This window comes from Protomyctophum bolini, assembly GCF_963924005.1.
Source record: "Protomyctophum bolini genome assembly, chromosome: 4".
Taxonomy (NCBI): Eukaryota; Metazoa; Chordata; class Actinopteri; order Myctophiformes; family Myctophidae; genus Protomyctophum; species Protomyctophum bolini.
In genome coordinates, this window is record NC_137865.1 from 41810112 (window position 1) to 41825450 (window position 15339).

General features: G+C 45.1%; 1 protein-coding gene across 1 annotated transcript in view; it reads right to left on the bottom strand.

Moving 5' to 3' along the window:
• Positions 1–15339, bottom strand: part of met (MET proto-oncogene, receptor tyrosine kinase) — a 90274-nt gene that overhangs the window by 7730 nt on the left and 67205 nt on the right. Inside the window, exons 14-18 of the mRNA XM_080760951.1 lie at positions 11074–11227; positions 10408–10542; positions 9284–9571; positions 6707–6787; positions 1427–1608 (exon numbers count right to left, since the gene is read on the bottom strand). Coding sequence (XP_080617077.1) covers positions 1427–1608; positions 6707–6787; positions 9284–9571; positions 10408–10542; positions 11074–11227 — 840 coding nt within the window. The remainder of the gene's footprint in view (positions 1–1426; positions 1609–6706; positions 6788–9283; positions 9572–10407; positions 10543–11073; positions 11228–15339) is intronic.

The following is a 15339-nucleotide window of genomic DNA, read 5'->3' on the forward strand; positions in this document are numbered from 1 at the left end:
TTCTGGTCTTGGTTTTCATTTTATTTGATCGTGCCAAGACACACAAAGCGCTTACATGTCGAATGAATCTAATAAAAACCAAGGCATGTAATCACAGAGGATGTGTGTAGCTGTATCATGTGACCTTGACACAAACATTTTACAATCAGCCTGTTTATGTGTTCATGTTTACAATCAACTTTTATCGATCACAGCTTGAACAATATGAGAACCATTTAACATAAAGAGACATTTATAAGGAACTGACCCTTGTGTGTGTTTGTGTGTGTGTGTGTGTGTGTGTGTGTGTGTGTGTGTGTGTGCGTGTTCATTTACAATGTGTGCACATTTCAGTACTCTATGCATACACAGGTGTGTATACAGCTGTACACACATTATACATGCATGTGTAAACTGCACAGACATTTACCGTATGTCTGGTGTGTGTATTCACATGTGCATCTACGCTGTCAAAACATTACAACATGTGTGCACATACATGCATGTGTGTGTGTGTGTGTGTGCGTGTGTGTGTGTGTGTGTGTGTGTCTAAGCTCATGATGTGTTGCACTCTGACGTGTTGTGAGCTTGTAGTTCAGCAATTTTTGTTACGTGACATCCGTGCTTAACTAAATGTGCTGTAAGTGATAATGTTTGGTTAAAACACAAAAATAATTGTTGGAATGTTAATCATTGCAATAGAGAGTTTGTTCAGTAACATGGGTCTCCCCGTCTCTCCAGAAAACTGAAAATACATTTTAAAGTGGGTTACAAAGAATTCATCCAGTCAGCTGGTGAGAGACCATTCATCAGCCTGTGCTCCAGTTCTAAATCTGGCTGTTATTTGCTTCATCACTTACAATTTGACTTGTTTATCCTGTAATCCTGTGTGAGTTCTGTCTTCCGATTAGATTAGAATTGTCACAAACAAAACCCACGTTACTCACAGCACCTTAGCTGTCTTAACACATTCCCTCCCGGGGTCGTTACCATAGGCGGTACGGTGAGGCTAGTGCCAGAGAAAAGAGCGACATAAGCAATGAAGAAGAGCCCTCATCCCTCCGGCTGACCCGGAAGTGATTGCCCTCTATTGTAGCGCCAGGCTCGCTCACGGCCGTGATCTGCCGCTCGGACTTATAATAATGCATAACGCAAGCTCTAATTAATATTTTACTAAGCTCTAAACATGGTCCTTCATCTCAATCTGAGCCCTAAAATGCTTTAGATCGCATGTGTGTGCGACTGTGCGTGCACGATGAGATTTTGGATATTCGATGACTACACAACATTGGGAGCCACCGGAGGCTAACGATGGATGCTAAAAACGGTAAATAAAATACTATTAATTCTGGATTAAATTACATTAAACAAACCAGGAGATCTCCTGTTGGCAAAGGAGGATGCAAGCACATGGATTGGGTGAAACGTAACATCAGGCCGTACTCACGTGGCCCTCGTCGCGGATGAAGTTGCGCAGGTCTCCGTGCTTCATGTAGGGCAGGACCACCAGGGGAGAGCCCTCCTGGGGCAGACAGATGCCCAGCAGGGACAGCACGTTGGGGTGGCTGAAGTCCTTCATGATGATGCCCTCCTTGAGGAACTGAGACACCTCCTCCAGGTCTGTGATGCCTGGAGATGAGGAGGAGGAGGATAATGTGATTGTGAATATCCTTAACTAAAGAATAACAAAAAAAGATTGCAGTTTACGAGTGCAGTTACGAATCTACAAGCTCTTGAAATCTACCATCATGTACTGTAGATAATAATATAATAAATTGGCGTAACGGCCACAAAGAAGATGGTTGCTTCGCACTGGAAACCACCTCACACATTGACGTTTCGCCAATGGGCTTTGACCTTTTTAGATATCATCTATATGGAATTGTCAACAGCAAGATTGCACGGAGCGAAAGAAGTAAACATTGATATTTGGTCTGATATTGCAGATATGGTTAAGGACATGATTTAGTCATTGTTATTTATTTATTTTTCCCTATTGCACAGTGGTAGGAGTCCTGACATTTTATGACATATTTGGTCCCGGGGGGAGGGGTGGGTGGGATTGTCTGTTTGTTTTTGTGTTCCTTTCTTTTGCTGTTATGTGTTTTAATATGTTTTGTTTTCTTATTTTATTTCATTCATGATGTTAACATGTTTTATTGTGATTTTTTGTCTTTAATAAAAAACAATTGATAACAAAAAAAAATTATATAATAAATTGCATGTTATAGCGCTTTTCCAAGTGCTCAAAGCGCTTTACAATGGTTCATTCATCCATACGTTGGGAGGTGAATCGGCGAACAGTCGACGCCAGCGTCCTCACTTCCCACATTCACACACCAATGGTAGAAACCACTAAAATTCATACCAGAGCCTCCATCGAGTTGGAACGCATTAACCACTTTATACTCCCTGCTATATACCTCCTTGTATGAAGTATATAACAGATCTACAAGTATTCATACTGAGCCGTTTATGAACGCCACAACAATCTTGCATGCTCCACATGCCTGAGTGAGTGTTGACCACGAAACACTACAAGCAGCCTACTGTGCACACCCAGCACACCCAAACGCAGAGCCGTGCCAACGACAGAGCCCCGTGTGTGGGCTCTCTTCTATACGGGATCAGACATAGAAAACAAAAAAACAATAATACATCTACACACAGCGGGGAACACACCACAACCATGCCTCTAAAGTAGAAACCATCCCACTTGCACGCACGCACGCACACACACACACACACACACACACACACACACACACACACACGCATGCACGCACACACGCATGCACGCACGCACGCACACGCACACGTACACCAGCTCCCTCCTATTCTGTCTCCAGACAGAATCTGAGGAAGTTCAACCTTTGCTGGCCCTCCATTCCCCCCCACCCCTCCAGGTGGATCCAACATGCACGTTGCCATTATCCAATCCCATCAGTGGCTGATCTGGTGTCAGTGCTCTTTAGCCCCGCTGGCTCTGCTACATAATCCAGTTAGACGTTTAAGACATGGAGGCTCTTTAGACCCACCGAAAATAAGTGGCTGATTAGTCTCTCTGACTTGGAGGTTAGAGGAGAACCCCAGCCTGGAGAAAACAACCTTTTACCCCTTTTCAAAGCCTCAGACTCGGCTGGCGGTTGAACCCGCGGCCTCCCTACAGTGGGGGAAGAATTCGGTCTCCTCCTCCGGCAGACAAATAGGTTTTTATATATACAGCTTTTGTCCCCGCCCACACGTCTCATATTTACCATTGACAATGAAAGGAGAAATTAGGTCATATGTCCGTCAAATATATGACGTAAATGTGTGGCAACACAAACATTAAATGCCATGAAGGGAAAATGTACGTCATACTGTATGTAGACGAGCAAATCGGCTAACCAATCACATGAATTCAGTTGTTCATGAGATGATGTATGATGATGTATATTGATAAGCCCCTCACTTCACTTCACACGGGTGTGATTTAATTTATTTATTGAAGCATAGAGGAGGACCACCACCAGATGATTTCTGGGTTCCCACAAGAGTGTCTGCTAATGCAGTCGAAAGGTTCATCATTTTTACAAATTTTTACTTGGATGCTCCTCATTCAGCGAAGCACGATATAATGTTGTCTGAGCATTCTTCAAACCAGTGGTTTTCAACCAGTGGTCCGGGGACCACTGGTCTTTGTCTTTGTGACAGAGAGGCTACATAGACGGTGGTCCGTGGCTCAAATGTCGAATAAATATTGGACCTTGATATGAAAAGGGTTGAAAAACACTGACTTAAACCCTAGACTTTGTTTACTGGGGTCCACCAGGGGTCCATACTTGGGGTCCCCTCCTTTCTTCCCTCTACAGTCTACAACAATGCTATGATGTCAACGGAGGACAAAACAAACACAAAGACAATGAGAAATGGCATCTTGGGAATCAATCACTAAATTAAATAATAGCGGTCCCAAATCCCTTGAGACCACCCCCCCACCCCTCCATCCAGGGCCAGGAGGATGAGTCCTCCTCTCTGGGCTGACACTCTGCCCTCCTGCGTCTCTCTCTCCTGGGTATCAATCTCCATGGGGCTTGAAGTGACAGGTTATGCGATTAGGGAGGACCCTAACGTCATCTGCACCATCGGCAGCTCATTCATCACCCTAACCGTCATCTCAGCTCAGAGCTTCCATGAGATGCCCTCCCATAGCTCTGTACTGACTGCCCTCCCATAGCACTGTACTGACTGCCCTCCCATAGCACTGTACTGACTGCCCTCCCATAGCACTGTACTGACTGCCCTCCCATAGCACTGTACTGACTGCCCTCCCATAGAACTGTACTGACTGCCCTCCCATAGCTCTGTACTGACTGCCCTCCCATAGCGCTGTATACTGACTGCCCTCCCATAGCTCTGTACTGACTGCCCTCCCATAGCACTGTGTACTGACTGTCCTCCCATAGCACTGTACTGACTGCCCTCCCATAGCACTGTACTGACTGCCCTCCCATAGCACTGTACTGACTGTCCTCCCATAGCACTGTACTGACTGCCCTCCCATAGCACTGTACTGACTGTCCTCCCATAGCACTGTACTGACTGCCCTCCCATAGCACTGTACTGACTGCCCTCCCATAGCACTGTACTGACTGTCCTCCCATAGCACTGTACTGACTGCCCTCCCATAGCACTGTACTGACTGCCCTCCGATAGCACTGTACTGACTGCCCTCCCATAGCACTGTACTGACTGCCCTCCCATAGCACTGTACTGACTGACGCAACGGCGAACAGAACCAATGTGATTCAAACAGATGAGGGTGAGCAGACAGACATGTGTTAGGAATGAAAGCACTTGTGATGTGAATGGATGTTTTGAGGCTGGGTCCAACAACTAACAACAAATTAACCGATTTAACTGATTGTAAAAAAAGAACAAAAATTGAGAATACAAGTTAACAACGCCTCATGATGCGACTAGCTTGTAGTGTGGCAATTTGTCTGTGTGTGTGTGTGTGTGTGTGTGTGTGTACTGTTGCAATCCACGTAACTCGAGAACCGTTCACCGCACCGACTTCAAATTCGACACGCGCGTTCCACCCCACCACAATGTAGTAGTCTACAGTGAATATATTGTATACTGTAGCAAAAATACTGCTTGTGTGCATAAAAATACAGTAAGCCCAAAGGAACAAAGACAACTCTAAATGAAATGCACATTACACACTATACGCTCAAACATGTTGTGCAACCGTAAAAATCAAAGTCAAAGAGAGATTCATTGTCTCTCAGCATCACGTCTTTGTGCTGCGTCCGTCCGGCCAGAGGACTTCGTCCACATCACATGCAACGTTGTCCCCTCGCCAGAAAACAAACAAAGAAAAAATAACTCTGGTGTATCGGATTCGGTCTCGACAAACCCTCCGCACTCCGCAGGCCAATTCCTTGTAAGAGCTTTTCTCTGATATATGGGTTTCGGTCGTAGACCTTCAACTGCCATGCAGAGAAAAGACTCTTATGGTCGAGTAAAAGGACTGCATGGTGGAAGAGAAACGTTTATGAACCGCTGGCTGATGTGAAATATGAACACTGACATTGTCTCAAATCACCACATCAGAACACATCATTTTGCATCACAAAAGTGCAAAATGTGTTTTAGTGAGTGAAAATGTGTTCAACCTTTAAGCTCTTATATACTTTGATACGTTTGCATAGCGAGTTATTCATACGACAAGCTCACAATGTGTTGTTGCGTTGCAAAGAGCAGTGAGCCAATAGCGATGATATGGAGGATTAACAGAGTTATGTCTCGGCACAATTTGGAGAAAACATTCTTGCTTTGTCATCGTTTAGTTACTGTAGACGTGGCTAATAGCCTCTTGACAAGTCTCCCTAAAAAACAGCTGCAGTTGATTCAGAAGACTGCTGCTCGAGTCCTACTAATACCAATAAGGTGGATCATATCACTCCAATTCACAGATCTTTACACTGGCTCTCTGTCTTCAAATTTAATTGATTTCAAATTAGTTTGTTTGTAAAGAATATAATGGTTTAGGATAAAAGAAAATACGTCCACTAGTCCCTTCCTAACTTTAAAACGTCCTAGTTTTTATTTTGTTGACGAAATTGTCAATATATTCAGTCATAGTTTTAATCACCATATAGATTAGTTTTCATTTAGTTTCCAATTCATTTTCGTCATATAGTTTAGTCGACTGTTGTGTGATGACGAGTGTGCAACTCTCTGAATGTGAACAACTGTGACGGTGCAGAAAGAGTAGCCTCGCGTTGCGATACTAACCCATTCTGAACGGGAACCCGTTTTGGTGTCAGCATCATGTTATGCTTTAGCTATTGAAAAATAGCAGATCTACAAGCTCATAGCGCGCCACCGAGTGGCGCGCTACGAGCTTGTAGGTCTGCTATTTTTGAAAAATCGAAGAACGACTGACATTTTTGGAATCTGATCTCAGGTCAGAATGGGTTCATCAGAACCAGTGTGTGTCCATGTGTGGAAACCTCGTATGAATCTGATCTCAGGTCAGAATGGGCTAATATACCACGGCGCTGCACTACGTGGGCTCGTGGGGCAGATGCATATGCAATAGGGGCGGATGAAGTCCAGGCTACAGAAAGAGAAGCATGACATGCAGGCAAAGCTTCCCTGGATGAAGAATGGAATGGAATGGTCAGTGGAATCAGTCGGTCAGTTTATTCCAGACATGCTGGCTTTGTATACTCACGGTTCAGAGACTTGATTGCACAGTGCTGCTTCTGGCCATCTGGCTCCAACAGAGTGCCATGGAACACACAGCCAAAGTGACCTGGAGAGAAAGAAACACGTTATGATGGAACACACAGCCAAAGTGACCTGGAGAGAAAGAAACACGTTATGATGGAACACACAGCCAAAGTGACCTGGAGAGAAAGAAGGAGCACGTTATGATCAGAGATTTATATTATATTATTCAATATGTCGCTGCTGCTGCTGGGTGGAAACCTTCAATGTCCAAAACTGTTCCCTGTTTATAGTGTAATTAACCGATGTACAAGCTCACAATGCCTTTTACTACCAGGGGTTGTGAGCTTGTAGATCTGCTATTTTCACTACTTTTGTGCGACTCTCTTGAATGGTTGAAGTATAGGGCATTCATTATTTTCTATTTTTTCAATTATTCACTTTATTACATTATTATTCAAATTGGCTAACTTTCAAAACCTCTCCAAGAATTGAAGTTTGTGAGATTGAAGTGTGTAGCAGAGGACTAGAGGTATACAGCTGAACAAGGGTCAGTTATTACTTCAGCTTTGCCTCACTAGTACAAATCACTTTTAATCCTTGTTCGGCAATTTTCACATAGTTTTAGGAGGCCTCGTATTAAGCCTTGAAAGCAACAGCTTACTTAAACTAATTCACTTAGGAAAGCATCACGCTCACTTCACACAAAACTATAAGTCTTCCACCGCAAGAAACCAAGCACCAAGGAGTATTAATTAATACCCCAAAGCAGGGCTAATATGCCTACCCCGTCCGTCTTGAGTTATAGTGCCTTTTATTGAATTATATGTCCTCTTTAAGACTCGGGGGGGGGGGGGGGGGGGGGGGGGTGGGGGGGCAGCCCCCCAGATTCAAAGTATAGCGTACGAGCGTGGAAAAGCCTCTTTGGTGCCCTCTTATCACGTCCTCGCAGATGGGCGACGGTGTTGAGTTACACCTCCCGACAATGGACCCTCCTCCATGGGAATAGTAGCCGGGGACAAATCACCCAATGCCATTCTATGAACCCTGTCTCGCTATCCAGCTTTTTTTTCTTTTCCTTTCCTCCAGGGGGGGTTGATCCAATAAGCACAGGGGAAAGGGATATTTGTGACACTGCCCCCCCCCCCCCCATCATCGAAGGGGTCCTGTGGGCTTTTTTTCCCTTTTGCCTTCCTCTCAGGGTTCTGCGTTGAATTTGATCTTCATGGCCTGTGAGCGGCCTACTTAAACCACACAATATGAGGTGATTTTACGTCTGGATGTCAAACTTGCGGTTTGATAATGCGGGGCAATTAAGCTCTTTGTGGGTGCATTTTTTTCCTTCTTTGTCCTTTCGTATATGGCTTCTGGCCCTGTGGCGGTGGAGTCTCTGGTATGGCCAGAGGTTCTGGTACAGTAAGTACAGTACATGGAGAGGTACTGTATGGAAGACTGAGCTGTGTATGGAGAGAGGGTTGGAAGACAGCTTAGCATAGTTTATGCATGGCTGCATACGAGATATGCATGATTTGAACACCACCAGCATGGATGGTGGTATCCATGTCACAGATTATGTGCCTGCATTGTCTTTCATCAAGGCTACATTTCATTCGTGTGTCTGCCTGTTAGGATCAGAATTGTACGTCAACAATAGTACGATGTAGGTAATTCAGGTAATTCTAGCAGCTAGGTGGGAAAACAAACAACTGTGTGCTTTATAGTGGAAACATTGTGGTTTCCCTTTCAACTCTGAACATCTCTCCTCGTGTCATGTTTAGCAGTGGTTCCCAAACCTTTCAGGATGACACCCAAAAGAGAGGTTAGACGTTTGCCCACGATCCAAACTAGTGAAAATAGCAGATCTACAAGCTCCACAAACGTGGCTATTTTCACTACTTCTTTATAATTAATTTATGGAATTTCTTTGATTGTTTGTTTATTACTTTATGAAATTACTGAAAAGAAAAATCATTGCGGTGAGTAAGGGAACCATCAAAATAATTGTCCGTGACCCACAAATGGGTCCCGACCCAGTGCTTCGGAATCAGTGGTGTATATTATGAAATTTCTGTATTTCTTTTCTACTGTACTGTATGTGATTTCTACTGTTCCCTGGGTCTGAAATAAAACATTGTATTGATCAACTATCCCTGCCGAAAACCAAAATAAGTAGTAAGGGAGAAGGGGAGCAAACTAACTGTACCTGTATGTGTATGTCATGTTGCACCTACAGTATGTGTCTTTAGTACTGTGTACTTGCACTGCTGTAATGTTGTATTTTTTATGTATAGGACCCCCTCGAAAATGAGACGCTGCATCTCAAGGGTCCATCCTCTCAATGAAGTTCAAAGTAACTGTCCCACAGTACTGACCTCTAGAATATAGAACTGTCCCACAGTACTGACCTCTCCCCCGAAAGAAGAAGACATAACTGTCCCACAGTACTGACCTCTCCCCCTAAAGAAGAAGACATAACTGTCCCACAGTGACCTCTAGAATAAAGAACTGTCCCACACTGACCTCTAGAATAAAGAACTGTCCCACACTGACCCATAAATAAAGACAACCTTGAACTACTGACCTCTCCCGATGACCTGGTTGAGGTGGAGCAGCAGCTGGTCCCTGGCGATGACCACGTGCTGCACCTCCTTCAGGAGGTCCGGGTGGAGACAGGAGGGGTCGATGTGGACCGGCGCCATCAGCAGAGGGGACACCAGAGCCTCCCCGTCCGGCCCCAGGCCCATGCCCAGGCCCAGGCCCAGGCCCGCACCCCCCAGGACCCCCAGCCTGGGGGACAGCAGCTCCCCGTTGCCCCCGTAGACGGGCGGGGCGCCGCGACACGTCTCGGGTCTCTCTGAGCCCTGATGGTCTGGATGGAGGAGGAGACAGGGGTCAGAGGTCACCACCGAGTGTAAGATGATACCGTGATGCATGCAGCAGTCCTTCATTGGGGGGGGGGAGGGGGGGGCGCAGCAACATGAATTAATATACTATCAAAATCTTTAAAAAAACACATCAATTTGGGGGTCCTTGACATGAAGCAGTTTGAGTACCAGCGCTGTAATGAATGCTTGTAGAGGTTAAGGGAATGAAGGCAATGTTTTGCCGTTGATGTTGTTAGGGCAGAGGAAAAGGCGAATAAAGAGACAAGTCATTTTTCTTTCCTGAGACAAGCACAAGTTAAGCTTAAGAGGGAGACAGGGAGAGAATGATTCATGTAGACAAGGGGTTTCATCGCTGAGCACGCGTGCAAAACCATTTTAGTTATTTTAGGATTAACACGAAGTTATATTAACTAATCCTATATGCTACGGTCAGAGAGGAAAGTTACAGTAGAGATGAACAGGTAACTGAGATAGCACGAATCATCTACAATTCCTCAAAATCCCTGTTTCTTCCCTGGAGCTCCCTAGCTGGTACATTAGTCTAGTCCATTAGCGAGCCATTTCTCTTTGGTTCAGCTCGGTTTGCTGCCACCCATCCAAAACCCCAAATTGCTTTGGCCCATCGAGATCAGGTGACAGAAGAACCCTCTCGTGTTAGCCGAGAACAAATGCGTGAGGCCTCAAGAAGACATGCAGTGGTCGGAGGAAAGCACGCAGAAGACCCCCAAAAGCACATCTCGAGGGGGGGGGGGGGGGTGGAGAGGAGAAGAGAGGAGGAGAGGGAGGTAGAGAAACGGGTGGAGGTTGTCCGTCGACGTACCCTCCAGCAGGGTGGTTCTATAGTCCACTGACTCGTGCGACACCATTTCGTTGGAGGGGCTGACGCTCCGCGCGTTAGCCAGCCTGTCCAGGTGCTGAATGTGAGCCCGGCCGTCGTACCACACCTCAGACAGATCTACAGGGGGAGGGAAGGAAGACAGAGAGAGGAGGGGGGAGGGGGGAGGATGATGACAGAAAGAGAGAGGGACGGGAGAGAATGAGAGAGAAAGCGAGATAAAGTGAGAAGGATGGGGAGAACAAAGAAGAAAGGATGGAGGGAGAGAGAGAGAGGGTAAGGTAGAAAGGTAGAGGTGTTCACAGACGGAAAGAGAGGAGAGGAAAAGAGTTGATGATGAGAGGATGAAACAAGGTGGAAGAGGAGAGGTGTAAAAGAAGATGGTGGTGGAGAGAGGTAAAGGGAGACAGGGGAGGGAGGGAGAGAGAGAGAGAAACAGACAGGGGGGAGACAAATGCTTAGAGAGAGGAGGACAGAGCCATCATCCAACCCCCACAACACAACTCCATCACCAACCCTCACATCACTCACACACACACACACACACACACACACACACACACACACACACACACACACACACACACACTTAACGCGTGTACAAATAATACATAACACACATTCACATGCACACACACGTACCACACATACCGTCGATGTGCTTGTTTCTCCTCCACATGAGCAGCGACCCCAGCATCATCAGCAGCAGGCTGACACACACACAGCCCACGACCAGGCCGATGTAGTCCTGCTCCTGAGCCAGAGTCACCTTGCCCAGGTGTCTGATGCTGTCTGCCTGACGCCACTGAGGAGGGAGAGGGGGAGAGGGAGAGAGAGGGAGAGAGAGAGGTGATTCACATGTGACCAAATCAAGACCAGGACAGCAACTATCGATTATTTTCGTAGCGATTATTCGATTTGATTCGTCTACTTTTTCGGTTCATCGAATACCAGCACTTTCTTTTTCCTATAGTCGATTAAATCGATTAGAATCTATTTGGGACAACTTCTCCAAAGTGGAGAAACGTTGTTGCTGCCCTATGCGCCAGCCGGCGTAATGGGGATAAGTAAGTAAGTACAGTACATTTGATTAACTATTATACCCCCCTACCCAACACAGTAGGTAGCTGGACACCATCTTGTTCTACTTTGTACTTTTCACACGTACGACTGGTACCGCAAATCCAATTTCCTCTTAATAAAGTTTTCTACCTTCTACCGAGTTTTGATCCAAACCTTTTTGGGGGGGCGTCTCACACGAAGTGTGCTGCAAATTACCGGCGCGGCCACAGGATTCTGTGTTGCCGAATGTTTTCCATTTACAGGGCATTTACGGAGAGACTGTCACAGCCGCAGCCTGTTGGCCGTGGCGCCCACCGACCATGATAAATCATCTTGAGCGGGCCATATGTATACATTCTCATTCCCATATTTCTGTGGTCCTCGCATCAAATCCCAACAACCAACATCATGCATGACCCTAAAGATGTGAACGTGAGCTTTTCCTCTCATTTCACCACCGTAAAACCCTCATAATCTCGAGGAATGGGAAAACGAAACGGCATTTATCTTGTTAACAGACGAAAATATGGGCCTTTGTCTGTTACTGATGGCGCTGTGGAATGTGTACCCTTTCCCCCCTCACTGTATATGTTTCTTTTCCCTTTTTACCTCCTTTATGATGAATTCCTGTTCTGTTCTTTGACTATATAGAAGTGTATATTTGTACGCCTCTAAATGTTTTGATGAATTGAACAAGGTGGACCCTCTTGTAAACAAGTGTAATGCTTAATTGGGTCGTCCACTCACAGTTAACAGTCTTTGTATTGAGTTTGTGCTTGAAATGTACTGTAATTCTGCAAACTGTTAATACATATTTCAATCAATCAATCAAACCTTGTGGTCAAACTACTCAGTCAGTCAATCAGGTCTTTAATATAGAGGTTCTGATTGGATGGAGGCAGCGGTGGAAAGTAAATAAGTACATTTACTTAAGTACTGTACCATTTGAAAATAGCCGATATACAAGCTCACAAGAGATCTGCTAATGAAAACTTGAAATGGAACATAATAAGTACTTTTACTTTTGGTACTTTAAGTACATTTTGATGCCAGTACTTTTGTATTCCAAACTTTTATCTGTAACAGAGTATTTCTATATTAGCAGTATTGATTGATACTCCCATTTTGGACGGAGGCCGATTCTAAAAACGCTCCTATAAATTCTGACCTAAGTTTGCTGAAAAACTTCAAATATTTATATGGCAGCATCAAAAATGTCAATCTTTTGAATACTGTACTTTTTCCACCACTGCTGGGGAGGTTTGTGCATAAGTTAACGCTTCCTACATATTCCAAAACCTCATCAACCTGTGTTCACGTAACCTCTCCCCCGAGACAAGCTGAGAGGAAGCAGAACGCTTGACACTACAAGCATCCACAACCATGTGGAAACACCTCTCACAGTGGGAGGAACATTCAGGGTCAGTTGCACATCATCTGGGGGAGATTTACTACTTTGAAATAAAGATGTTTTTTTTTTCTTTTTCATCAACCGTCAATAAAAGAATCTTCCTTTTGAAGAGGAAGATTGTTGACCGAATTGTTGAGGTCTTAAAAGACGTGGAGCTTTGATTCACTGCATCTGGGGACCGCATATACAGGCATTTGTGAGCTGTTGGCGAGGTATCAGAAATTGCTTTTCCAACTGCCATCGTCTCTATAACTAACTGCAACTGGGAATTTGAACCTCCTGTACAGGCTGCACAACACATTATGGTCTCTCATAATAGGCGCAATCTGGGGGAAAATTGCTGACCAAGGGTAGAGCTGTTGGAGAGGACGGGAGGGAGTTGTGGTGCGAGCAGCAGTGGACTTAAAGGAACACATGTCCGGCGTGCCGCGACTGCTGCTCTCATATGAGCACAGCATTTCATCAACAACACTGGACCCCACGCCCCCACACACATGCAATGTTATTACACACGAGCGGGCGCACACACACACACACACACACACCCCCCCCCCCTGTGCTGCGGGGTGTCTCAAAAGGAGGGCAGATCACATCAGTGATATTGCCTCTTCCATTATTAGGTTTGGTGGAAATGAGGTTTCCTCTGCTCCTTGGTGTTAGAGATGGCGTGCGTGTGTGTGTGTGTGTGTGTGTGTGTGTGTGTGAGTGCATGTGTGTGTGTCTAGATTAAAAATAAGAGTCAATGACTTGTTGTCTGCGTATGTCTAGGGCTGGGGAGGCATGTGGTGGGCATGTAGATGTGAATGCATGCGTTATGCGTTGATATGACGGACGGTGTATATATATGGCAATGCCCAAGAGTGTATCATATGCTTGCCTACTGCTTGCATGCATGCGCGTCTGCGATGGTTTGCATGCATGCATATTTATGTCTGTCTGCATTTTTATGTGGAGGGACACTGTGATAAGAATCTGTATTGTGCGCAGTAAAATCTCCAGTGTTAATTTATTGAACTCTTCGTAACCAAATGGACCAGCAGAATTGCAGGTGTATAAGACGTTTGGATAATCTCTAAAGCCAATGTGATGTTATACGATACCAATACGGGCTCACATATCAAAGGATAGAGTCGCTTTAATTTCTTGTTCACACAAAGCTCATATAATCTATGAAACAGATGCTAAATGTCACATAAAATGTAATCATGAAAAGAAAACCAAGTGTTTCTATGAAGACTAGTAAGCCATATTATAGACCAGATCGTCTCCAAATAGTTTTCTATATTCTGAGAGAGTTTGATCTTGGATCAGCAGGATTACAGGGGGGTGGGGTGGGGATGGTGCAGCTGGGTTCTGAGACACTGGGTCCCATTTTTCAGTCTTTGGAATGACCCAAATAAAAAAATGGGTCCCGACCCACTGTGTGGGAAAGACCCCTGCATCTCTCGATCTGTTTTGACAGTAAAAGCCACTTTTAACAAGACATTGTTTTAATGAACTGAGTTTGGATGTGTGTGTTTACATGAGTCCCATTCTCACGGTTGAATAGACCACTTGTATACAGAACCAGTTCTGAAAGGGCTGACTGACTAAGCAGTTCTTTCTCTCTCAAAGAGCATCTAACGATGATGGGGGCGGGGGTGGGTGGTCTTACACAAACACCATTAACAGAGCATTTACATTTCAGGTGGGTTTTTTTTTCGCTGATGCTTGTAGCTCGCTGCACGGTGACTCAGCCACTTGAACCCTCTAGTCTAGCGTCTACCCTAGAGATATGGGGGGAATCAGTGGACCTAGTATAGAGCCCTGTGGTACCCCAGTCAACACATGTCTCCTGCCATTGGCAATTCAGTAGACTGTCAGTGTCAGTGCATTGTCAGAAACAGAACAGTTTGGTAGACTGTCAGTGCATTGTCAGAAACAGAACAATTCAGTAGACTGTCAGTGCATTGTCAGAAACAGAACAATTCAGTAGACTGTCAGTGCATTGTCAGAAACAGAACAATTCAGTAGACTGTCAGTGCATTGTCAGAAACAGAACAGTTCAGTAGACTGTCAGTGCATTGTCAGAAACAGAACATTGTCAGTGAGGAAGGGGGTTCATTTGGTACAACGGTACATCTCTATATAGGGTTTAACTGATTTAAGTGGGAAGAGGGAAACATTTCCAATGTGGGGCTCAAACCTGTGACCTCTGAGTGTGGAATCAGTTATTCCACCATAACAACTCTCTACAACCCTTGAGTGAGACGTATAGAGTAACTAATCTATAGCATATCATCAGCAGAGAGAGAGAGAGAGAGAGAGAGAGAGAGAGAGAGAGAGATCCTAAGTGGTTTAGATGAGGCTGGATAAGGAATAGAAACTCTATCAGGACAAACTTGTTCCAGTAAAGGTTTTTGGAACGGTTCGAGGAATGTTATGAAATGTTTTAGTTCATCCCT